This window comes from Sprattus sprattus (genome assembly GCF_963457725.1).
Source record: "Sprattus sprattus genome assembly, chromosome: 1".
NCBI lineage: Eukaryota > Metazoa > Chordata > Actinopteri > Clupeiformes > Clupeidae > Sprattus > Sprattus sprattus.
The window spans coordinates 45,986,787-46,014,060 of NC_137920.1; the positions used below are offsets into that span (position 1 = coordinate 45,986,787).

The 27,274-nt window shown below is 42.8% G+C and overlaps 1 protein-coding gene across 1 annotated transcript in view; it reads right to left on the bottom strand.

Annotated features, from left to right (window-relative positions):
• Positions 1-2,264: 2,264 nt before the first annotated feature.
• The window catches only part of aspg (asparaginase homolog), a 77,525-nt gene continuing 52,515 nt past the window's right edge, over positions 2,265-27,274 (bottom strand). Inside the window, exons 11-16 of the mRNA XM_080854989.1 lie at positions 26,547-26,642; positions 8,102-8,265; positions 4,608-4,694; positions 4,164-4,263; positions 3,461-3,526; positions 2,265-3,193 (exon numbers count right to left, since the gene is read on the bottom strand). Coding sequence (XP_080711115.1) covers positions 3,137-3,193; positions 3,461-3,526; positions 4,164-4,263; positions 4,608-4,694; positions 8,102-8,265; positions 26,547-26,642 — 570 coding nt within the window. The 3' untranslated portion in view covers positions 2,265-3,136. The remainder of the gene's footprint in view (positions 3,194-3,460; positions 3,527-4,163; positions 4,264-4,607; positions 4,695-8,101; positions 8,266-26,546; positions 26,643-27,274) is intronic.

The window sequence follows — 27,274 nt, forward strand, 5'->3', positions numbered from 1 at the left end:
TTCATTTTTAACTTAACCTCAGCCCTTACGACGAATGGGGCCCAGTGCTTCCATTTTTTATTCTACATGGTCCAACACCTGAAACTTTAAAGTTCTATTTGCGTGAAGAACATTTTTTCTTAGAGGAAATCACAAAATGGAAACAAAATCATGAAAAATTGGTATTTCGGAGGATTGTCTTCTATCCTTTTGGCAAGTAATTGTATAAAAACCAGGATAATGTATAGTCCGGCAGTCAATGTCGAAAAATAAATCCCTTCAGTCTCATCAGGATTCGATAATGACCGGCGTTCTATACATTATCCCTTACCTATTTACTTTTCATGAGATTTAAAGACATGACCTGGAAGGCTCTGGGTGAGTGGCTGTAGTATTACGCATTTGCCTGCAAAAAAAGTGCAGGGTATTAGTGAGGGTATTACTAGGATGTTTACGGTAAAAGTGCAGGGTATTAGTGAGTGTATTACTAGGATGTTTACGGTAAAAGTGAAGGGCATTATTGGGTGTAATACTAGGCTGTTTACAGTACGTTTTACAACTTGATCAATGCAAGGCACCATTTATTCGATCTCAAGTATAATCAGGATTCTATAATGACCGGCGTTCTAAACATAATCCCTTATCTATTTACTTTTCATGAGATTTAAAGACATGACCTGGAAGGCTCTGGGTGAGTGGCTGTAGTGTTATGCATTTGCCTGCAAAAAAAGTGCAGGGTATTAGTGAGTGTATTACTAGGATGTTTAAGGTAAAAGTGCAGGGTATTAGTGAGTGTATTACTAGGATGTTTACGGTAAAAGTGTAGGGCATTATTGGGTGTAATACTAGGATTTTTACGGTAAGTTTTACAACTTGATCAATGCAAGCCACCATTTATTCGATCTCAAGTATAATCAGGATTCTATAATGACCGGCGTTCTAAACATAATCCCTTATCTATTTACTTTTCATGAGATTTAAAGACATGACCTGGAAGGCTCTGAGTGAGTGGCTGTAGTATTATGCATTTGCCTGCAAAAAAAGTGCAGGGTATAAGTGAGTGTATTACTAGGATGTTTAAGGTAAAAGTGCAGGGTATTAGTGAGTGTATTACTAGGATGTTTACGGTAAAAGTGTAGGGCATTATTGGGTGTAATACTAGGCTGTTTAGGGTAAGTTTTACAACTTGATCAATGCAAGCCACCATTTATTCGATCTCAAGTATAATCAGGATTTGATAATGACCGGCGTTCTATACATAATCCCTTATCTATTTACTTTTCATGAGATTTAAAGACATGACCTGGAAGGCTCTGGGTGAGTGGCTGTAGTATTACGCATTTGCCTGCAAAAAAAGTGCAGGGTATTAGTGAGTTTATTACTAGGATGTTTACGGTAAAAGTGCAGGGTATAAGTGATTGTATTACTAGGATGTTTACGGTAAAAGTGCATGGTATTAGTGAGTGTATTACTAGGAATTTTACGGTAAAAGTGCAGGGTATTAGTGAGTGTATTACTTGGATGTTTACGGTAAAAGAGCAGGGTATTAGTGAGTGTATTACTAGGATGTTTAGGGTAAAAGTGCAGGGTATTAGTGAGTGCATTACTAAGATGTTTACGGTAAAAGTGCATGGTATTAGTGAGTGTATTACTAGGAATTTTACGGTAAAAGTGCAGGGTATTAGTGAGTGTATTACTTGGATGTTTACAGTAAAAGTGCAGGGTATTAGTGAGTGTATTACTAGGATGTTTAGGGTAAAAGTGCAGGGTATTAGTGAGTGTACTACTAAGATGTTTACGTTAAAAGTGCAGGGCATTATTGGGTGTATTACTAGGCTGTTTACGGTAAGTTTAACAACTTGATCAATGCAAGGCACCATTTATTCGATCTCAAGTATAATCTGGCATTTCTGTTGCCGAGGTCCGTTTGAAGCTCTGGTCCGTTTTCTTTTTGACTAATAGTTCTGTGGGAAATTCAGTGGAGTGATTTCCACGCTGGGCTTCTAACACGTTTGCTGAACAAAAGGAGAATTACTTATAGACTCCTACCTTATGCAAATTTAACACTTTATTGTGGTAAAGGCAATGTACTGGCATATATTATTTTTAATTACTATATATTTAAGATAGACAATTACCTACCTTTTCCAAATTCCTGCTAGGGAATTTAGATTACTGGCCATCATATCTATCCAATTCATAAAGCATCAGAATTTGCTTTTTAAAGATTCATGCACTGTGCAATACCACAAGCATTTCGTTGCTGACAGATCACATTCCAAGCATTTGCAAATGAATAATGCTTTATTAGTCTTATATTGAATACAACTGTTTCTTTCACAAACTCTGAATGGTCATGATACTGACAAATCACCAAAAAAACAAAACCAGCACATTGAGATATCAAGAAATAGTCAACATACCAAAAATACTTGGTGCAATATGCAGGCATACAGCATAGGAACCTTGGGACGGGGTGCAATATGCAGACACACAGAAGATGCTCACACACAGCAAAGGAGCATTCATACATAGGGACGGACAGCTTTATGCAGACACACAGCATAGGAACCTTCCTACAGAGGGACGGGGTGCAATATGCAGAGACACAGCATAGGAACCTTGGGATGGGCTGCTATATGCAGACACACAGAAGATTCTAACACACAGCATAGGAACCTTCATACAGAGGGACGGGGTGCTTTATGCAGTGGACGGATAGAAGTCACATTAGGTGAAGAACTCCTGTAGACAAGTGTTGATTTCCAAAAACTGTGATAATAGCCTTAATACTGAATTACCTCTACATTGATCAGTGGGGATATACTTTAGGTAGAAACATAATGCTTGTGTCCAGTTTACCTGAGAATGACATCACGGATGTAACAGTCTATTGCTACCTAACCAATAACTGTTATCAATACAAAGACAATCATACAAATTATGACAGATTTCGAATTGTGCGTGACAAACCCAGCCATGGTTGAATATATAGATACATGCTGGTTGTTCAAACATATTCACTGTTTAAATCATATAACATTATTTATTGGAGATGACGTCAGGCTGTCTGGCTGGAAGCGGATTCTTTAGTTAACTGACAGTCCTGGCAATCCAGAGGGGAGGAAGACAGTTGGGCTTCGGAGCGGAGCGGTCCTTATGACTCTGAACGGGCAGTGAACTCAAGGAACTCCTTATCCTGAGGGGAAGATTCCTGAGGGGAAAAAGGAACTGTGAGTGAGCATTATTTTGAATTATTATTTTGTAATAATGGTACAATAATATGTAATACTGTGTTTAAAGTTGGGTCTTTCTGTCAGAAAAAAGATTAATTTCACCACAAACTATAGCCAATGCACTGATAGTGTCATAAAATAAGTTTATATTTCATTTATTTAGTTTTATTAATGAATGAATGAATTAATTAAATGTCTCGGCTAGGAGATGTGTTATGTTTTTAGACAATGTCTGTCTGGCTTACCTGAGTTTTTAAGTAATCAATCTGCTGAAAAAAATCGATCACCTCTTGATTTCCAGCTGACAAAGCCTGACCAAAGGGGAAGGAACCAGAATGTTATGTCCATTTCTATCCACTCTTCAAAATGCATCACAAACTAAAGTAGAGAATCACTTTTTTTTCAGAAACTGGTGAAAAGTTCATGTTTTAAAAAAAACATATTACTGTTCTAGACTACTGTATTAGTCAAACTTCAACAAGTACAACTTCAACAAGTACAACTTTATCCTTTGTAGTCCATTGTCATTACTGGTAACTGTGCCACTGTGTCATCCTAGCTGATGTCACCCTAGCTTGTATATCAAATGGGAAAAAACAGATTGACAGAACAGATCATACTAAATATTACACAAAATGTACTTACAGATTTCGATAATGGTCAAAAATCTTTGAAAAATTTACTTCTGAAACACCCCACACAGGGCCACTCAAAATATCAGCAGGTTTTGGATGAAATGCATCCAGAGATAAATCCAAATTGTGAATTCAGTAAAATGAATAAATAATGACCGAGTTTGACTGGTAAGTTTTACTTCCACAAGCGATGTCACATGTAGTCACATACTTATTATCTCATGAGATAAAAAGCATGGTACTTTCAAGGTACCATACCATTCCATAAGTATATGTATGCTTGTTTGTGCCAGAACACTTCAAATAAGCTTACCACATCAATCGGTATCTGTCCGTCATAGCGTGGGATGTTTAGGTCCGCCCCAGCCAGGGCCCAGATCTCTAGACCCTCAATGTCTGAGCTTGCTGCAAGACTAAGGTGAAAGAAACACAAACCTACATGTTAGCATCGGCAAAGACAATATCAATAGAAACTGTCCAAAACAAGGTTTGTTTGTATTTTACAGCAGCAGACTTTCATACTGTGACTTGTAGGTTCATTCAACTGATGGATTTTTCTCACATATAGAACAGCGTCTTTTATAAGATGTATGGCTCTTTTCTGAAATCGTTGCTATGGTATCACAGAACAGATTGAAGTCTGGGGTGTGTGAATGGTGTATGTATGTGATGTCTGGATGTATGGGATCACTGGCCACACTGAAGTCTGTGTGTGTGTGACTGGTTTATGTATGTGATGTCTGGATGTTTCCCAAACCTGCACAGCTCTGTTCCTGCATCCTCAAGCTCATTCTGGGATAGATGTGCACCAGTTTTCCTCAAAAGTTTCACAACATCTTTATGTCTAAAGAACAGAAGACAGAGGGCAAGCCATAAAGAAGGTTGGAGACCAAAATGAATGAAACAGGATTTGGCATTATAATACCACTCTTCTCATATTTTGTAATAATGCCAAACAGAGAACAACAAAAATAATAACAATAGGCACAAAGGGGAAGAAAAACAGGAGCTGCTTTATTTTGGATTAACTGTAGAATCTGTTACTTTGAATTTCCTTGCATTAGTCAACTTAGTTGCAATGCAAACCTGAATTCAGAATAGTTTGGTCTAAATTCTTGTTTTTTTCTTCCTTTTAATCTCAGGTTCATTCATGCAGGTATCACACTGACCTTACCTACTGTTCATCCTAATACATGTAACAGCATCAATGGAAATAAATCCTATGTCCTCGACGATAGGACCCAGAGGAGGCATACAAGAGAGGAGCGCCTAGTTCGGAACCTTATGGGATACTGAAGAGTATTGTTCTCCGTAGAGAAAGGTTGGCCAAATGCCTTGCAGTGAAATGAATAAGTAAACCAGTGTTTAAAAGCTTCATAACAAACAATCTTGGGTGGCTTTAATTGATCAAGTACAGGTTTGTGTGAGCAATTGTCAAACTAAAGGAGTACAAATGGGTCCAAGGGTCTAAATAATTTAAATCATGGGTTATAGTACATCATTTAAACCAGGGGTATGATGATTTCAATTCAGGGGGATAGCATTAGCATCAGTGTTAGCATTATTTTGATCAGCACTCCATTACCAGTAGCGGTGGGTGGGGCTACCAAGTCGAATAGAACACAAATGTAACCTTTTGCAATGTGCTGCCCATACAATTGTATATTTGACAGAATGCTATGTGATCTTGATCAACTTCATCATAGGGTATCACTCAAATGATGACTGGCAGGTGCTAAATAAGAACATTTACTCTTGGCTGTTCCAGTGTTGGATGCTGTCTTGGGATGTACAGGTGCATCTCAATAAATTAGAATATCATCGAAAAGTTGATTTATTTCAGTAATTCTATTCAAAAAGTGAAACTCATATATTATATAGATTGTTTACACACAGACTGATCTATTTAAAGTGTTTATTTCTTTTAATTTTCATTATTATAAATGCCAGCTAATGAAAACCCAAAATTCAGTATCTCAGAAAATTAGAATATTGTGAAAAAGTTCCATATTGATGACCATTGGTGTCACACTCTAATCAGCTAATTAACTCAAAACAACGGCAAAGGCTTCCTGAGCCTTTAAATGGTCTCTCAGTCTAGTTCAGTAGGCTACACAATCATGGGGAAGAATGCTGACTTGACAGTTGTCCAGAAGACGATCATTGACACCCTGCACAAGAAGGGTAAGACACAAAAGGTCATTGCTAAAGAAGCATGCTGTTCACAGAGTGCTGTATCCAAGCACATTAATGGGAAGTTGAATGGAAGGAAACAATTTGGTAGAAAAAGGTGCACAAGCAACAGGGATAACGACATTTTTGAGAGGATTGTGAAACAAAGCCCATTCAAGGGAGATTCACAAGGAGTGGACTGCAGCTGGAGTCAGTGCTTCAAGAGCCTACACGCACAGACGTATCCAGAACATGGACTTCAACTGTCGCATTCCTGTGTCAAGCCACTCTTGAACCAGAGACAACGTCAGAGGCGTCTCACCTGGGCTAAGGACAAAAAGGACTGCACTGTTGCTCAGTGGTCCAAAGTTCTCTTTTCAGATGAAAGTAAATTTTGCATTTAATTTGGAAATCAAGGTCCCGGAGTCTGGAGGAAGAGAGGAGAGGAACAGAATCCAAGTTGCTTGAGGTCCAGTGTAAAGTGTCCACAGTCAGTGATGGTTTGGGGTGCCATGTCATCTGCTGGTGTTAGTCCACTGTGTGGTCCAAGGTCAGCGCAGCCATCTACCAGAAAGTTCTAGAGCACTTTGTGCTTCTCTCTGCTGACCAGCTTTATGGAGATGCAGATTTCATTTTCCATCAGGACTTGGCACCTGCACACACTTCCAAAGGTACCAGTACCTGGTTTAAGGACCATGGTATCCCTGTGCTTGATTGGCCAGCAAACTCGCCTGACCTAAAACCCATAGAGATTCTATAGGGTATTGTGAAAAGGAAGATGCGAGACAACAGACCCAAACACACAGAAGAGCTGAAGGCCACTATCAGAGCAACCTGGTCTTCCATAACACCTCAGCAGTGCCACAGACTGATTGCCCTCATGCCATGCCGCATTGCTGCAGCAATTCATGCAAAAGGAGCCCCAACCAAGTATTGAGTGCTGTACATGTTCATACTTTTCAGTAGTCCAATATTTCTGTGTTAAAAATCCTTTTTTCTATCGGTCTACAGTAATATTCTAATTTTCTGAGATACTGAATTTTGGGTTTTCATAAGCTGTCAGTTATAATCATCAAATTTAAAAGAAATAATCACTTGAAATATATCAGTCTGTGTGAAATGAATCTATATAAAATATGAGTTTCACATTTTGAATAGAATTACTGAAATAAATCAACTTTTCGATGATATTCTAATATATTGAGATGCACCTGTATATTGTTGCACGGTAATTGCTGAGTTAGCAGATGTTTGCCCAGGTTGTCTTAAATTTACATCCACTTTGAATTCAGTTAAACAACTCTACAAACATTAGCGACTTGAATTTGATTCAGGCAGCCATGGGTATCCAGTACATTTTGCCACACAAATCCCCTGCAGATTGAAGGGTAAGTTTTCTGTGTGCCATTGTGAGCTCCAATCTATTGGGAATTAACGTTTCTTAAACTAAATTACTGTTGAATAGGACAACTTGAGGACATCATGTAGAAACATACCACGTTTCAAAGCTTTGGTTTGAGCCGTTCTATAGATATTGAAATTTGTCAGTTGCAGCACCACATATGGATGAATTTCACGAAATTTAGCATGTATCCGTAAATGTCCCAGTACCCTTTGGAACACCTTTAATTATGGAGATGGTTTTAGAATATACATTAATGTATTGTATATTGAATCTCCTGATATTGTGCATTTTTTTGATCAATTTAACCTGGGGGTATGGCCATGGACTATTTACAGGGACTGAATGGAGCAGAGAGCTGCAGAGAGTGCACTTGTTACACTTGTTGGTACACCTAGAATTCGTTCATGGTGTGATTAAGTCATTAAGTAACACATGGTTTAATCAAAAACTTGGGTAACTGGTCAAAGCCTCTCCTCCAATCAATCACTGTAACTTCAGCCTGATGTCACCCCCCTTATCTGGGGACAAGACCCCAGTCACAGACTACCTGAAGTCCTCTCTTCTCTCCCCTCACTCTGAGCACTCTTCTCTTGCCCGCTCTCGGACACATAGTATGAAGACCAAAACAACAGGTCTCACACACACACACACACACACACACACACCAGTATCACCTGAAGCGCACAGCATTGCGCAATGGTGTATCACCATAACGATCCTTGGCATAGACTGTAGCGCCATGGCCAAGAAGATACTGCACTACTTGTAGATGACCCTCACAGGAAGCAATGTGTAGTGGTGTGCGGCCATCATAGTCCCCCATGCTCATGCTGCTGCCCTGAAACACACACACACACACACACACACACACACACACACACACACACACACACACACAAACACAAACACAAACACAAACACAAACACACACACACACGATTGAAATATTTTTGAATCACTCTCATTAAAAGCCTAACTCCAAGTCCCCCAAAAGCCAAAGACTTCATGTGCTCTGAGATGCAATCTAGGTCATATTAGGATATGTTTTTCTGCAAAATAACTGCAGTATTTTTAGTTCATAATTTCCTCTTTTCCCTGTACTGTTGTGCACAATTATACACAGACATACACAAAGAAGTGTTTTATTACCCAAACACATGAAATAATAGCCTACTGAATTAACAAAAACATTACCGTCAGATGGTGGTCAACAAGCACTGAACATTAGTCAACATAAAATAAATACTAATATTTATCTACTGATCTGTGCTATAAATGTAATTTCTGTAGGATTCAAATTATTTTAAGCATTTTTATAAAAATCGCTGAATTTGCGCATGCCGTGGTGAAACAGAGAGGAGACACACGAGGTGAGGCAGCGACGAGCTGCGTCTCATTTAGATTGCGCAATCCCTCACAAACTGGGTTAAGTGCATGCCTTTTGCTTTCTCATTGTCTGTTACCACTGTAATATTTGTAGACACTTTTATTATTTGCCCTTTCTATCCATAGAATAGGTCATGTATTTACGTCTGTGAAGAAGCTATTTACACTTGCTGATCTGACATAAAACCGCAGTGAAAGAGCAGAGGAGAGGCAAACAGTATCTCTGCCAATGAAGGGGGCGTGCGAGAGCTTGAAAACTGGACTTTCAATCGAAATCGAAATCAGAATCAGAAAGGTTTTTACTGCCAAGTAGGTTTTCACCTACCAGGATTTTTTTTGTGGGACGTTGGTGCAAACAATAAACATACACAATAAACTATACAAATATTAGTTATTATACACATATTAAGCTATTAGTTATAGGTAAAACTTAATCTAGAATATATTTAAAAATTTACATAATATATTAAATGGAAAATGCAGGACTAGTGTGCAATACAGAGTTCAGGATTAGTCCGTGTTGGGGGGCTGGGATCCAGGGCCTTGTTGATGAGGCCAGCCGCAGACGGAAAGAAGCTGCTCTGGTGGCGTGAGGTTTTGGTCTTGATGGACCGCAGCCTTCTGCCGGAGGGGAGGGTCACAAAGAGTTTGTGACCAGGGTGGGAGGGGTCGGCCATAATCTTCCTCGCACGCCTCAGGGTCCTGGATCCATACAGGTCCAGGAGAGATGGCAAATTGCAGCCAATAACCTTCTCCGCTGAACGAATGACACGCTGCAGTCTGCCTTTGTCCTTGGCAGTGGCAGCAGCGTACCAGATGGTGATGGAGGACGTGAGGATGGACTCAATGATGGAGGTGTAAAAGTTCAACATCATTGCCTTTGGCAGGTTGAATTTCTTTCAGCTGCCGCAGGAAGTACCTCCTCTGATGTGCCTTTTTGGTGAGGGAGATGATGTTAAGCTCCCACTTGAGGTCCTAGGAGATGATGGTGCCCAGGAAGCGGATGGACTCAACACTGTCAACTGGCGCGTCTCAGGGTGATGGGGGTGGGTGAGGCTGGGTTCTTCCTGAAATCCACTATCATCTCCACTGTTTTCAGCACATTGAGCTCCAGATTGTTCTGTCCACACCAGGTCACCAGATGGTCAATCTCCCACCTGTAGGCAGACTCATCCCCACCAGAGATGAGCCCAATGAGGGTGGTGTCGTCCGCGAACTTGAGGAGCTTGACGGACTGGTGACTGGAGGTGCAGCTGTTGGTGTACAGGGAGAAAATTAGAGGGGAAAGAACGCAGCCTTGAGGGGAACCGGTGCTGATGGTTCGGGGGTCAGAGACATGTTTTCCCAGCCGCACGTGCTGCCTCCGGTCACCTGCAGATGGAGTCAGGCACACTCAGCCGGAGAAGCTTGTCCTGTAGCAGAGCCGGGATGATGGCATCAAAGGCAGAGCTAAAGTCCACAAACAGGATCCTGGCATATGTTCCTGAGGTGTCCAGGTGCTGGAGGATGGAGTGAAGGGCCATATTTACTGCATCAAACTGCAGGGGATCCAGTAGAGGGTCAGTGATGGTTTTGAGATGCCGCAACACAAGCGGCTCGAATGACTTCATCACAACAGAGGTCAGAGCTACGGGTCTGTAGTCATTAAGTCCTGTGACCTTTGTTTTTTTGGGGACAGGGATGATGGTTGAGGTCTTAAAACAGGCTGGTACGTGGCATGACTTGAGTGAGGTGTTAAAAGTGTGAAATGTGAAGTGATAAATAATGGGAGACCAATGCTGAAGCTAAAATGTTTGTTTCAAAATACGGGACAGAAGATAACTCGATCGACTACTCACATTCAAAGCCAAATTGCTATTTGCAACCCCAAGAATATATTTTGCTTTGGACGAACAGCGGAGACTAAATATAAGCAAGGGGAGCTTCTCACCCCTCATTCGCTAACATTACATTGTTATATGACCGATTTAAGGCCGATATATGCTTTATGATATATGTTTCAGACGCAACGTGTAAGCGCAAGAAATTCACCGCTAGAACAATAGGTTTCCGTAAAATGGCGCAAGTCTAGAAAAAGGGGGAACTTTAAGCTTCAGACTTTCTTCAGACTTTCTGTTAGGGAAACGGTTTTCTATCTGCCGAGCAAATGACAGGCTCATATACAAAACATTAACGTGAATTAAACTTTACTCTACCTATTGTTCTGACGGTGAATTGCTTGGCAACACGCACAACCTTTTAGGGAGCATGAATTGCTATGAGTACATTTTACACCAACGCAGAACCAAGCGCCGGCCTCAGTGCCTCAGCAGCCACGAAACCTCACCGCTAGTCACTGGTCAACATTGGTAACAGCATTTAAACAAATTAAGAAAGGCCAATCCTATTGGCGCGTTGCTATCGCAAGGTACGAATCATAATACGGTTTATATGTGAACTTTAATATTTCATATCAGCATTCTTTACACACAAATAGGTAAGGTGACAGTACTATGCTTCCACAATAAGCCCTGGATCACCAGTGACAGAAAGAGAGCCTTCAGGGGGTCAGAGAAATACTAAGGAGTGTGCAGAGGGAATTGACTTATCGCTAAGCCCCGCCTTTCGAACGCAGACGGGCCAATGGCAGTTTAGTAACAGCTGCACTCGGACATCGTGAGTTTACAGCTCCATAGGATAGCATAAGAGACCGTGATTTTTCAGTTGTTTTATGAGGTTTGTGGTAATGTAGGTTCAACAAAAATGGCCAAACGACGTGCATGGGGTAGATACAACACTGATACGAGGTATCATGAGAGGATAGGCAATGGGCTGTATTGTATCCAGGGTTCTACCTCATACAAAAGTTGGCGCACATAGCTTACCAAGGCTTTTCAATTTAATAGCCTCTGCATATACAGTGCCACTTTAAAGTATGTGAACTCCTTGAGCACTTAAGAGTTTTCTGTTGTTTTACCATGATTTTTCATTATTTTCATCACCAATTTTCCATAGATGAAATGTCAGGTTTTTGTTTATCATTTGCATTTACTTGTTTGGAGGGAATTGTTTGAATAGCCAAAAAACTACATGTAACATGGAATTAGTCCATTTCCAAAGTAAGTGAACCCCCAGCTGAATTGGTAAAGTCAAGCAGGTAACAGATTCGGTGAAACTGATTTGGGTGCTTAATTAGTCAATTAAGCAAACTGATCAACTGAGACATCCTTAGGAAAAGGTTTGGGCAAAACAGATTAAAAGAGAGAGGAAACCAACCAAACTACTGTAGTGCCAAGGTGTACCCACACAGATCAACAATGCAGAGAGGAAACGAGATATCCGAGAACATCAGGAAGAAGGTACTGACAGCCCATCAGTCTTGGAAAAGCTATAAGACCATCTCCAAAAGATTCCAGCTCCATCCATCCATCCAAGACAAATCATTTAGAAATGGAGGGCATTCAAAATGGCCGCATCTCTGCCTTGAGGTGAACGCCGATCAAGACCATCACCAAGAAGCACCAGAAGAAGAATAAATCAGGTAAAAGTCAACCCACACATCACCTCTAAAGAGTTTCGGACCTCTCTGGCAGCATCTGGGGTAAATGTACATGGGTCTACAATCAGACGAAAATTGTTGGTTTTGATCGTGACCAAATAATTCTATCTCGGACTGTCCAAAGAAGGGACTTCCAGAAGGCCTTTGGTTTATCCAAGTGCTCTCTGGCAAAGTTGAAACGGGCAGTTTTGTTCTTTTTTGAGAGCAGAGGCTTCCTTCTAGCAACCCGATCATGAATGTCATGTCTAGTCAATTTCCATCTGATTGTAGACCCATGTACATTTACCCCAGATGCTGCCAGAGAGGTCCGAAACTCTTTACCAATTCAGCTGGGGGTTCACTTACTTTTGAAATGGACTAATTCCATGTTTCATTTAGTTTTTTTGGCTACTCAAAAAATTCCCTCTAAACAAGTACATGCAAATGATAAACATAAACCTGACATTTCATCTATGGAAAATTGGTGATGAAAATAATGAAAAATCACGGTAAAACAACAGAAAACTCTTAATTGCTCAAGGGGTTCACATACTTTCAAGTGGCACTGTAGATAAAACCTATAATGTTTCCTGTGACCCAGCAAAAGTAGGGGGGTCTGGGGGCATGCTCCCCCATAAGATTTTTTCGGAAAATATCCTTTAACCATTCTGGGACAGGGACCCACCGGTGGGATATTCACATTGTAAAAACTCCGCAAGTTTTTGTCCTACAGACATATAAAGACAACCCACATGAACCTTGGACCCTTTTCTTTGAAAATATATTAAGTTCGAAAATAAAATATAAATAAGTACTTTGTAAGAAGAATATAGCTGAGCTGATGCACTTTTCAGTCTGTCAGTGAGTTTTCTGCTCCTAAGGACCCACCCATTAGCAAATGACATCCATTCATATGATAAGTAATGGTGATTCAGTGATCTCCATTGGGCCATGGTGTGGCGTGAAAACCTTTGGGGGAAGTGAGCCACAAAGACATTCCAGGGCCATTATGCAATGGCCATTGTCTTTGTCTGAGGTCTGCCAGGTAACTCATCAATATGCATTTGTAGGGAGACACATTTGGGAGAGAAACAGGTTACTCTGCTATTATAAATATGTAGTAGTAAAACCACACACAGTTTCTGAATGCTAAACTCACATATGTATAGCCAACACCTATGTTTACAAGTTTTAGAGTTCAAAGGTCTTAGCTCGAAATCTTTACAATGTTTTTTTGTACAAATTCTGAGCACCTCTGAATAAAGGTATTTGTAAGGGTGATTTAACATTTGATTTAAATACAATTTGATTGTACTACATTCCTTTTACTCTAATGTTGTTATTGCTGATGTCCTCTTTAACATAATCATATAAGCCACTTGTGCATCAATACTTATAGCTAGGGGAAATATACAAAAACATCAAGGCATGTTAGACTTCCTAAAAAAGTCAAACAGGCCTCTGTCCCTGAAGGGTTAAAATAGTGTCCTCTAGTGGGTTTTAGGAAGAGAAATGATCAAATTTAGAGTTAAAATATGGCACAAAAATAACATAGGTAGGTGCCAATTGTACTGTAGCATGATAGGGATTTGCAGCTCAAGTGAGTAGGTAAACGTTGTAGGCTAGAGTTCACTAGCTAGTTATAGCTGGCGGAGCTATACTGAGTAGGGTAGCATACCCACAGGATCAATGAACCAGCATGATAAAAGAGAGCCATGACATCTATAATTAATTTGTGATGATTTAACCATTTAGTTAGTGTGCTTGCCCGAAGGGAAGCACAGTATTGTTATCGTCAAGTTTTCTTTATTTATTCTCCCCGTTTTTCTTGCAGCTAACTACTCCTCGCCCGATTGAGCTAGAGACGCCATTCAAACACCAAAACGTCCGGCCCGATCCGGTGCAGGTTGCTATGACTTTTCGTGGCGTTACTCCTTGCCACTCCTTTTTTATTCCTCTTTTTCATCCCCTTTTTTCTCCATAGACTTGCATGGCAGAACTCTGTGCATTATGACATCATAATAGGCTCATTAAACTGGCTTGCACCTGTGCTTCTCACTGACACCTCCGCCAATCCAAGGAACCGCATTTTCTCTGTCCCTCTCAATTCAACTTTGAAAAAGAATAAGAGGAACCGTATTTCTCTGTCCCTCTCAATTCAACTTTGAGAAAGAATAAGAGTAACTAGAATGCGTTTCGTGAACGAACTGCGAGAGTGTGCTTGCTCTGTGACAGAGAGAACAAGTGCCTATGAATTAACATGTATTTACATCTACTCAATCAGTGTATTGGGGCCTTCTTCCAATATATTTTAGAAAGAAACCAAGCTCAACCATTATTTTTTGGCTCCACTGACGTTTAGACATATGAGGGCATCTCAGAGTTTCGTTATACTGACTTACTGAGCTAAGTTAATTGTTGAAATTGCTATCTTGGTAAAAGGTAACATCTCTGCAACAATATTGGAAAGAATGCGGTTACATAGCCAGCTTTACTTAAAGTTTATTGTAAGATAGGCCTTTATGTTAGACTTAATGCAGTTAGAGTTAGACTGTAGGTCTAGTATCAAACGTAAGCAACACTTTTACTGTATAGATAGAGAGCACGTGTATCACATTGGTTTATAGTCTGTCAAATTAGTTCTAGTTATTGGTGTTCGTTGGCATAAAAAGTTAGTCTTAAGCCTAGGTAGTACATCTGATTAGAGCTAGCAACCATGAATTGCAGATTAAGGGGTCCCCTATCTCAGTGTTCATTTTGGCAGCTATTTTTAGATTCAGTCTTAAGACAAAAATGCATATTAGTTTTAGTCACATTTAGTCATAGTTATCCTTCTTAGTTTCAGTCTAGTTTTCGAAAACTCATTACAATTTAGTCTAGTTTTAGGCACATTTAAAATTCCATATTATGTAGTAACCTGACCAAAGACACGGACAACGGAGAACGATGTATCAACATGTAGCTTTATGTAGAATCTTAGAAGTGTCGCCATACAGAGTATCCACAGGTCTTTTTACTCGTGCATTCACAGAACAAAGGAAATGCATAATGCCAGTGTCACTTTATAGTAGAGCCCCGCCTGGTGGTACAACAGAGAACTACTATCTTAAACATTACAACAGTTTTAGTCACATTTAGTCATAGTTATCCTTCTTAGTTTCAGTGTAGTTTTCGAAAACTCATTACAATTTAGTCTAGTTTTAGGCACATTTAAAATTCCATATTATAGCTACATTAAACTCCTTCCCTTCCCTTCTCAGGCCCAGGGACCTCCTGTGTTGTGTCAACTGCATAGTAGTCTAGCTTGCAGTACTTAAATTGTGGATGCAATTAGTCTCCAAGATACAGATCTCATGCCTACAGCTGAATTCGAATTTGTTTGTAATAAATAATCGAATGTGATGATGAAGTACGGTACGCAGCGTCTTAACTGAAGCTCAACTCAACTATTACAGCAGCTAGCTTGCCGCTAACGCTAACTGAAAACACATCGGAACACTGTGGCTAGCTAGGTAGCTAGCTGCTAATAAGTAACATATATAAGTAACACATCAGAAGTAATGAATCAAGTGTACTGATATTAAATGTACTACTAACATGCCATTCTTAAATTAAAGCCAGTGACATGATGGTTAACGATTAACGAGTTAACGATGGATACCGACAATTAGCATACCTAGCTAGGTAGCATTACCATTGGATTTCAATGGCAGTTATGCTAGCTCTGGCTATCCAGTCGAAGGAGCCTTGTTTCTGGACACGTATCACTTGACGAGCGGGGACAATACAGTCATCTGGAAAGTTTAAAATGATACTAAACGAAGGGAAATCTACTGTATGGAGATATTTCTGCTCAGTAGACAATGCAGATTCTAATTAGGCTGGTGGATATGTCCAATGTAAGAAGTGTGAAGTTTTAATGAAATATGATTGATGCAACTGTCGTTCTCCACAACAACTTGGATTAACCTGGATGGCTGTAGTTTCAGAACGAACGTCAATGGTAAGACTTGTCGGTTGTGCCTCTGTTGGTGTCTCGTAAAAGGTGAGTTTTATTAAAGCATAGCGTGTGTATTGTGTAGCTATTTCATTCCGAGATGGCATGGGAGTAAAATACTCCGCTCTGCTGCTGGTATACAGACAGCCGGAAAGGTTAACAAACGGAATGAAATAGCTACACATTACACACGCTATGCCTTAATAAAACCCACGTTACTCACATACTGGTTAACACTGTTAGAGCGGGTGTAGCTATAAACTGTACCTGAAACTGTTGCCACTTGCCACTACATTCGTTTTAATATTTTGCACTCTATCTAACCACTTATGGCATTTAAGAGAGCTTCGCCTTCTTCTATCTCAACTGATCTAATTTCAGTTGGCTAGAGCGTGTGACGTCACAATGGCTCAACCTTCCACCATGTTAGTCAATGAGAGAAAAAGGGGATGAAAAAGAGGAATAAAAAAGGAGTGGCAAGGGGTACCGCCACGAAAAGTCATAGCAACCTGCACCGGATCGGGCCGGACGTTTTGGTGTTTGAATGGCGTCTCTAGCTCAATCGGGCGAGGAGTAGTTAGCTGCAAGAAAAACGGGGAGAATAAATAAATAAATAAAGAAAACTTGACGATAACAATACTGTGCTTCCCTTCGGGCAAGCACACTAACTACAGTTTCTAACCTAGCTACCGTATTTCCACTTCGTTAAGGTGAGCTGAATGGCAGCATTTTCAGTGTACTGACTGAAATTTTAATGGAAACTGATAGTGTTAGCCGTGTTTATAACATATAAATTAACGTTACGTTAACGTTGGAGACGCCATTTTCCTTAATTCAAGTTGTGAAGTAAACCTTTGAAGTAATTCATGAATTTAGTTGTGTGGATATAGTGAGCTAAGGCTTGTATTCCCACCACGGTAACGTTAGCTATCCTAGCTGTGTTAAGCAGAGCTATCCTAGCTGTGTTAAGCAGCTGTAACATCTGAGTACGGGGCTAAAGGCTAACTAACACTACGTAACGGGAGTATCCACTGGCAGTTTCAGCTAGCCGTAACGGGGGATCATTTTCCTTAATTCAAGTTGTTAAGTAAACCTGTGAAGTAATTCATGAATTTAGTTGTGTGGATATAGTGAGCTAAGGCTTGTATTCCTACTACGGTAACGTGAGCTATCCTAGCTGTGCGGGGCTATGCAAAAGTTGCTTATACTGAAAGAATGGTTAACTTGTGGCCGATAGCGTGAGTTAACATTAACCCGTGTCCTGGGAGTAATGATTCCTGAGAGACCTTGAATCATTAGGTTAACTGAAAAACGTTTGAGGATGTACCTGGACACAGCGTAGCTGTTGTAGTGTGCTCAGTTTTCGAAAACTAGACTGAAACTAAGAAGGATAACGTCTCGGTTACTTACGTAACCTCGGTTCCTTTAGTCGGAACCGTAGACAGTACAGATGGGACGTGACATCGTCACGGCTCCAATTCGAATACACTATTCATTCACGCCGGAAGGCTGAAATATGTCAATCATCTCCTGAGCCCGCCCCTCAGGAGCGCATATAAAAGGCAGCGCTTGACATATGATCACCCTCTTGGACAATTTTGAGCGTAACATAAGAAAACACCCACTCCAAGAAGAATGGACACTGTACACGCAAACTTTGTACTGTCTACGGTTCCGACTAAAGGAACCGAGGTTACGTAAGTAACCGAGACGTTCCTTGTCGTAGTAACCTACGACAGTACAGATGGGACCGTATCCCTTCACGCGTGAAAAATACAGTGTCAATCAGCCTTGACCAGCTCCTCGTATTTCTGACCTCCCAAGAGGCACACACGGCATCTGGTGGTTAACGGTTCATCTGCGTTTGACCATAAAAGCTAATGAACACGTAGTATATATTTTTAATAACCATTCCATGTAGACTACAACGATTTCCAATCGTATGTCTACACGATATCCCCATATACCGGAATGTCAGCATTTAACCATGAAAAAGGACTGACACCCGTTCATATTTAAGAAACCATTCACAGGCTCTGTGGGGCTATTGAATTTTCAGCGTGCAAGACCCCCTGCAAGAAGGAGGGGGTCGACACATCTAACATATAGAATCTTATGAAGGTGTGGCGAGAATTCCAACTCGCAGCCCTACATATGTCCTCAAATGAGACGCCTTTCAACAAGGCCCAGGAGGAAGCAACTCCCCGAGTGGAGTGCGCACGCAACTTCACTGGGGGTTCTAAGGATAAACTCTTATAAGACAAAACGATAGCCTCCACTATCCAACGGGAAAGGCTCGGTTTTGAAAGAGGTCTGCCCCTTGCCTGTGCGCCAAAGCAGACAAACAGCTGGACAGTTTTTCTGAAAGCACTCGTGCGCTCCGTATAACATCGGAGAGCGCGCACTGGGCATAGTTTATTCAGGCGCTCCTCATCCGCTGAAGCGAAAGGAGGAGGCGAAAACACTGCCAATTCAATTACTTGGTTGCGAAAAGGAGTTGAAACCACCTTGGGTGTGTAGGCAGCATTAGGTCGCATAACCACTTCATCACCAGCGATCGCGAACTGAAGGCAAGATGCGCTGACTGACAGAGCGCGCAAATCGCCCACGCGCTTGGCTGACACAAGGGCCAGTAAAAGCGCAGTTTTAAAAGAGACAAATTTCATGTCTACCTCCTCAAGGGGCTCGAACGGAGGCCCTGTAAGAGCGCGTAAAACCACCAGTAGATCCCATGAGGGCACCAAGTGCCTATCAGGCACTCTGAGACGCCTAACGCCAGCCATAAAGCGTGACGTTAAAGGGTGATTACCTGGGGTTTTACCATTGATGCCTGCATGACAGGCTGAAATAGCCGCCAGGTAAACTTTGAGAGTGGAAGCAGCCTTCCCCTCGTCAAATAAATGCTGCAGGAATTCTAAAAAGACGCTCAAAGCGCAGTTGATGGAGTCGTACTGACGCGCGACATACCATTGATCAAACCTGCGCCACTTCAGCGTATAGAGATCTGCGCACCATGGTCGATTGGGCCAATGGGGAGCTACTAATATGAATTCTCTGCCCTCGTCCATTATCCTGCTCAGCACCTGCTGAAGGAGAGGGATTGGGGGAAAAAACGTAAAGACGCCTGTTCGGCCATTGGTGGCCCAGCGCGTCCACACCTAATGGGGGGTTGTCTCCCCCCAGCGAGAACCAGAGAGGGCAGGAGGTGTTTTCCCTGTTGGCAAACAGGTCCACCTGAGCCCTGTGAAAACGCAGCCAGACCCGTTAGATCACTTGATATAGGCGATCGCTGACGTGTTGTCTGTCCTGACTAGTACGTGCTGACCGTTTAACATGGGCAGAAAGTGCTGCAGCGCCAGGAAAATCGTCTTGAGTTCTAAGACATTTATGTGTGACTCGGCCTCCGTCGCAGACCAGAGGTCGTTCACTGATTTCCCCTCGCAGATCGCTCCCCACCCTGTCGTGGAAGCGTCTGTGGTTATCACTAAGCGACGTGTCACTATGCCCATTGGCGCTGCCGCCGTGAGGAAGTGTGGCGTTCTCCAGATCGCCAGTGCTTTCAGGCACCTGGCATCTACTGTCACTCTCTCGTAACTGTTCCTGGCGGAACTGAGTTTCAGAGAGAGGTACCACGATTGGAAGGGCCGTGCGTGTAGCATTCCGAGAGGTAACGCTATAGCGGCCGAAGCCATCATCCCCATTAGTCTTTGGCAAAGAAGGGATGAGACTTTCTTTTTCAGTTTGAACTGACTCACACACGACCTGATTGCCTCTATTCTTCCCTGAGATAAACCAAACGTCATAGAGGTGGAGTTTAAATCCATGCTTAGGGAGAGAGCGGATTGACTGGGAATTAAGACGCTTTTGTCTCTGTTCACCACGAAGCCCAGACGATGTAGGTGCAACACCACTAGATGGCACTCCTGCAACGCCGCTTCTTTGACTTTGAGCAAATGAGCCAGTCGTCTAAGTAATTGTGAATACGCAAGCCTTGTCTCCGCAAAGGGGCGATGGCTGCTTCTACGCATTTCGTGAATACCCTTGGTGCCAGAGCTAGACCGAAAGGCAGCGCGCAGAACTGATATGCCTTCCCTCCGAACGCAAACCTCAGAAACTGTCGGTGTCTGGGGTGGATCGGGATATGGAAGTATGCGTCTTTTAGATCGATGGAGGTGAACCAATCTCCTGATCTTATGTACTGAATCAATAGACGAGGGGTCAGCATTCTGAATTTCATCGTCATGAGAGCTTTGTTCAGAATACGGAGGTCTAAGATCGGTCGATATTTTCCGTCCTTTTTTGGAACTAGAAAATAGCGACTGAAAACCCCCTGTTCTCGTCTCCGAGCGGAACAGACTGAATAGCTCCTTTTCTCAGGAGGGAGTCTATTTCCTCCTGTAGGAAGACCGCTTGATGCCGTGGCACTATCGTTTGAACTACGCCCCTGAACCTTGGGGAGGGGGGGCGGGCAAACTGGAGCGTATAACCCATAGACATGTATAGGTACGTATTCATGTCTATGGTATAACCCACCGAAATGGTTTTTAGAACCCAGGGTGACACTGCGCATGCGCGCCAGCTCTCCACACAACCGTGCAGGTTGGACCGAGAGCGAAAACAATAGGTCGAGCACTAGCTCGCTCATATTCAATCTGATTAAGTCTAGATCTGTGCCCGCTCCGACTGAGGAGGGGGACGAGATCTGGGGTTGCCCCCTCAGTTTGAATAAAAAATGTGTGATGTGCAGTGGGGACACTGCGGGAGGAGTTACATTTACATGTCGAAGCGCTGTGCCTAAAGGGACAGTTGGGACAGAGATATTTTGTGTTGGTGTAACATGACAAACCGTAGCTGGCATGAGTTTTGCATGCGAGTATCGGGCCAATTGATAGTTTTCAGTGACGTCACTACAATTGTTAGCTGACGGGCAAAAAGAACAGCGAAACAGTGAGAAACAGTGGAAATCTTCGAGCAGTGCCTACTCAAATACGATTGCCATCAACCACAGACCATACCACTATAGCCAGACAGAAATATTCAGAAGGGAAAACAAATCAGGAACTTGTGATACATTTACTGCAGGTGTCGTGACATTTTTATTTCGTTAACCTCCTCAAAGTCCCTGTCTGAACTCCAGTGTGGAGATATTTACATCTATCTAATAGAAAATCCGTCCCCGTACACATCTTAAAAACTGAAAGCCTACAAAAGCACAGATAGTTATTTAATGTTCAGAAGTGGTTGGGTTCACAACGATGTGTGTGGAAGGTAAAAACGAAAACACGTCTTCATAATCAGAGCAAATGAGTGCCATTTAATAGCTAGGTCCCAGCTAGCGAGGTACCTGCTGTAAGCTAGCAGCCGTTAGCCTACCCAACGATGTTCTTTATTATTTGACACAATTCTCTGGTTTAAACAAGCACGAAAACCTTGTCTAGCGAATGACAACTTTGATCTTCCCATATATTTTCTACTGCCATTGTAGTATTACTAGTTGAATGACAAAATACACTACCTAGCCTACTTGCTTTGAGGTAGATCAGCAGCTGGGTAATCCAATTTGAATCGTGTTCATGCTTTGTTTTGTCTTTATAACTTGATTTATTCCGATTTTAGGCAGTTATTATGATAAATTAGGCAACCAGAACAGGGTGACTGCTTTTATTTCCATCTCCAAAAGTAAGGCTACTTTACTATGTGTCCGAGAAAAGTTTAACCAGAAGGACGTGTCTACGTACAATCAGCTGGCAGCCACGGCGAAATAAACTTTTTTTTTTAATCAGCTGGCAGGAGCGGTCGCGGGTTTTAAATGCGATAAAAACTAACTCTGGGCTTGTCTCCTCACCGATTTAATCAGCCAACCGAGCAACAACTCTCTGGCATTTTTCTAACTAATATTGAAAGAGCTTGAAAGGTGGGTGTTCCTGTATTAACTCCCGTGTTAAACAGCTGTGGAACGTCTGTTTTGCCCTTCAGCTGGTCATTCTGACGTCAGCTGAAAACTATCAATTTCCCTGGTGGTGAGGATTCCACCTCTCCTCTTCTTCAGCCTTGGATCAGGAGGCTGGAGAGAATCCGCGACCTTTCCCACGCTTGGCAGCGTTCTGGTGTGGGGCGTGGGGTGCGCTCTGCGTCTGGCGAGGAGCAGGCTGATGCGAGTCGGGCTGCTCCGGGAGACGGAAGGGGTGTCTGTGCCATCCACGGCGAGCCTGCACCTTAGCTGGCGGAGGCGCTGGTGAGCGGAAGCCGCTGCGCTTGGACCCCGTGGCTGGTGTCGCCTGATCAGAAGAGCGTTGGTCAGAGGTAGAGCGTGGCATCCAAGCTCGGAAAGCCTCGCTGCTCTTCTTTTCTGCCTCAAACTGGGCGGCCATCGTTTCCACGGACTCACCGAAGATCCCGTCGGTGGTGAGTGGCGAGTCTAGGAGAGGAGCCTTTTCTTTGTCGCTGAGCCTCGCCAGAGACAGCCAGAGCGAGCGAAGAGTCGCGACAGAGGCGCCCATGACTCTCCCGTGTGCCTGCGCTGTGCAGCGGGTAAGGCGGAGAGAGAGGTCAGTAGCCCGGCGCAGCTCAGATACCACCTGGTGTTCGCCTCCCAACGACGCGGCTAGCTCAGTAAGCAGCCTTGCTTGATAGCGCTGCAGGAGAGCAGAGGTGTTGGTGGAGCAGGCGGCTTGCCCAGCCGCCAGGTACGCCTTCTCAGCCAACGAAGCCTGGTGACGGGAAACCCGGGACGGCAGGGTGGGCTTCTGGCCGAGACGCGCTGTAGGAGCAGAGGGCGAGAGGTATGCAGCCACCGCGTCTTCTACCTGAGGGACGGAGAGGTAGCCGCTCTCCTTTGCCTGGTCGAGGTGGAGGTAGGCGGCGAAGCCTGGGACCGGAGCCCGTCCAGAATAGGGTGTGGCCCAGGTCGCTGTGTGCTCCCTGTGCACCTCCGCGAAGAAGGGGAGGGGGCTGGGAGCTGAGGCTGGAGGGCCGCCGTAGAACTCGCCGTCCAGCAGGGAAGGCTGCACGACGGGAGGTGACGGGAGAGGGAGACCGAGGTAGGTCGCAGCCCTCAGCGCCACCTCGTGCAGTTGTTGGCCCAGGGTCCTGGAGGTGACGGGCAGCTGCTCGGCCACGTCCATCTCCTCGCTCTCATCCGAGAGCTCCTCGAGTTCGGGCTGGCTCTCGGTGTCCAGTCCGAAATCCAGCTCGAGGGCAGGCAACTCCTCGAAGCAGGAGGGCAGTTCCACCGCCTCGCGGTCCTCGGCCACCAGTGGGGCGAGGGGAGGTATGGGCGAGTGGGAAGGGCTAGCGGATGAGGCAACGGCACGAGGGCGGTTGCCACACACTACGCTGCTGGAAGCCGACGGAGCACGAGGGCCGAGTGGGGGAGCCCCCCCAGTCGGCGCTGGAGTACTCACACCAGAGCCGCTGTGTTGCCAGAACGCATGGCGCTTCCTGACTCTGGCCAAATCCATTTTGGCACAGAGATCACATGCGGGGTCGTCTTCACCAAGGGCAGCAGCTGCGTGGTCCTTGCCCAGGCAGCGAAGGCACATGCGGTGACGGTCCCCCTTCTCTCTGGCGTGCCCGCAGTCCGGGTACACCTGTTTGGAGGACATAACTGTAGAAAACAGAAATTAGTGCGAGTGAAGTAAAGTAACAAGCACTTAGCAGGTGATTAGCAAGCTAGTCAGCGACTGGCTAGTAACACGTTACAATACAGCGACTCGACAGAATAGCAGAATAAAACAAGCCAATAAACTCGTTGCACCCAGAGCTAGTGAAAGGGGAACCCAACTCACCGGCTACAAAGAGTTTTAAGCACACGAGGATAAATTAGCAAGTAGCAAAATTTTCGAGCGTAACGAAGAGTGAGGTTAGGTACGGATACCTAACGTCGAAATTGGAAAAGAGGGTGATCATATGTCAAGCGCTGCCTTTTATATGCGCTCCTGAGGGGCGGGCTCAGGAGATGATTGACATATTTCAGCCTTCCAGCGTGAATGAATAGTGTATTCGAATTGGAGCCGTGACGATGTCACGTCCCATCTGTACTGTCGTAGGTTACTACGACAAGGAACTATGACTAAATGTGACTAAAACTAATATGCACTGAATCTGAAATAGCTGCTGAATCTATAATAGCTGCCAAAATGAACACTGAGATGTATTAATTTTGGCAGCTATTTTAGATTCAGTCTTAAGACAAAAATGTATATTAGTTTTAGTCACATTTAGTCATAGTTATCCTTCTTAGTTTCAGAAGAGGTTTTTCATGGTTGCTAGCTCTAATCAGATGTACTATAGGCTTATAAGAGAAGACTAACTTTTTATGCCAACGAACACCAATAACTAGAACTAATTTGACAGACTATAAACCAATGTGATACACGTGCTCTCTAGCTATACAGTAAAAGTGTTGCTTACGTTAGATACTAGACCTACAGTCTAACTCTAACTGCATTAAGTCAAACAAGCTATATCTTACAATAAAATTTAAGTAAAGCTGGCTATGTAAGATACTACTAATAACAATTAATAAGAGGTCAACCAAAGCGTTGTATGAACAAATGCAGTAATTTGATCAATTTACCAGCTAAATTGCTTTGGAATAACTGAACATGAATGGGGTTAAACGTTGGAAAATACAATGTTTGTAACTATAGGTCGCAAATGAGTATGACATGCTTTGCTTCCGCGTAAAAAAAACCTGCTGTGCTCCTAAATTTCTTTGTGTGCTTCTAAATGTTTTCATTTAGGAGCAAATGTGCTCCTTGGGAAAAACCTTAGCGTAGAGCCCTGCAAATACTCTACTTTTTCTCTCTCTCCTTCTTTCTCTCTATCCCTCTCACTCTACTTTCTCTCACACTCCATCTCTCTGCTTCACTTTTTTTTCTCCTTCTTTCAATATTTTCCCTCTTCACTCTCTCTTTACTGTCTTTATCCAGAGCCACTCTTGTTCACTCTTTCCACTCTTCTTTCTTTCTTCCACTCTTCTTTCTTTTCTTCTTTCCTTCTTCCACTCTTCTTTACTTTCTTCACTCTTCTAGGAGACTAGGAGGGGAAGAGACTAATTCCAAGGCACTTGTTCTCTCTGTCATGGCCGCAACAGAGCAAGCACACTCTCGCAGTTTGTTCACGAAACGCATTCTAGTTTCTTTTGCTATTATAACTTAATGTGCTATACTTTTATATCCAGCTGATTATGGAAGCTTTCACCAGCTTGGGTCTGCCAGTCGCTCCAAGTCTGTTTACTAGACGTTATCACCGTGTGTCTGCATGCTCGCGAGGCTCACTCACTCACGACCAAACAGATTTAGTATCTCATTTCCTAAACGAAACAAGACCGGCCCAAATATCTCCGGTGGATTAAGCTGTGTGGCAGACCACACAGTGAACGCTACGTTCATTAGCTTTCTGCCATACTCTTGTTAGGTTGGAATTTTCCTTTGCTAAACCAATCAACTAAGCCTACATGATAAAAGACATACTCATTATTCACAGTACCTGCTTACTTTCACCACTGATGTTATGCTAGGCTTAGGCAAGTTATCTCTGGTTCAAACTAGTTAACGATTCACGTGCTGCGCTAGCGTAGCTTTGTCAGTTATGGGACAGTTTGTTAAAAATCGGCCATTCTATTAAACAAACGATATGCACAAGTATACATAAGTTTAATAACAAACAACAAAAACTTCAACAAGTTGTGATTATCCTAAATGGTTTTAGGTTTACATTGGCACGCCCTCAATAGAAAAAGAAAAGGAAGTGGTCTAACTGATACATGAAGTAACCATATAACATGACTATGAATCTTTCTCGGTTGCACTGCATAAGAAATACTGCTCTGGGAACATCATCATATTACTATTCATACGTGCTTCAGCTGCTGTTTTGTTATCTGATCCCAATTCCTGATTTCTAGCAGTGCAAACTAAAGTATCACTTACCATTTCAAACTAAAGTATCACTAACCATTTTAAACTAAAGTATCACTAACCATTTCAAACTAAAGTATCACTAACCATTTCAAACTAAAGTATCACTAACCATTTATTTTCAAACTAAAGTATCACTAACCATTTCAAACTAAAGTATCACTAACCATTTTAAACTAGAGTATCACTAACCATTTCAAACTAAAGTATCACTAACCATTTCAAACTAAAGTATCACTAACCATTTCAAACTAAAGTATCACTAACCATTTCAAACTAAAAATGTCATCACTAACCATTTCCCTAATGGCATCCAGAGCTTCAATGTCTCCGATCTTAGCAGCAGCACAAGCCAGGGTAGGGGTCAGGGCATCACGAATAGCTTCCAGCTCCTTTGAAAATCAACAACATTACAACAGTCATAACACAGACACAGGGCAGATAAGAGCATTGTGATGACAGCATCTTGAGCCAGGTGGACCTAGAGCAGGGATAGACGAGAGCTGGATAGACTGAGAGTTGGGCCAATGGACGTCACGTTTGCTGAACAGTAACATGGTTCATGGGCTACCAAATAGTTGCCAACAAGTGAACCAGTCAAATGACAAATAGCCATTATTTTATAGAATCTGCAGGTTAAGCTGCAATCATGGAAAAGACACCAGCTCTGAGTGTCCTATGTGAGTGACCTGATATATTATGAAGCTCAATACATTTAAGGCCGTTTTCAGCCCACACAAGAAATTAGATTGTTTTTTTTTTGTGGCAGTCTAGGCAGCAAAAAGTAGAACGGAACCACATTTTTTCAATTCCAATCTAAGCCTCATTCATTTGAGGAAGTAAATTGGATATGTATGTGGCCCCTGTGTGACTGCAATCTCAACAGGCCACATCGCAATGTTGGCTTATCAGGTCATAACATCAGGTTCTGCCTGCTACCTGACTGCAAATGCCATCATGGATGAAAATTCACAGTGGAAGGATGCCAAAACAGCAGGGTTTAACATGATTTGGGAGTTCAAAC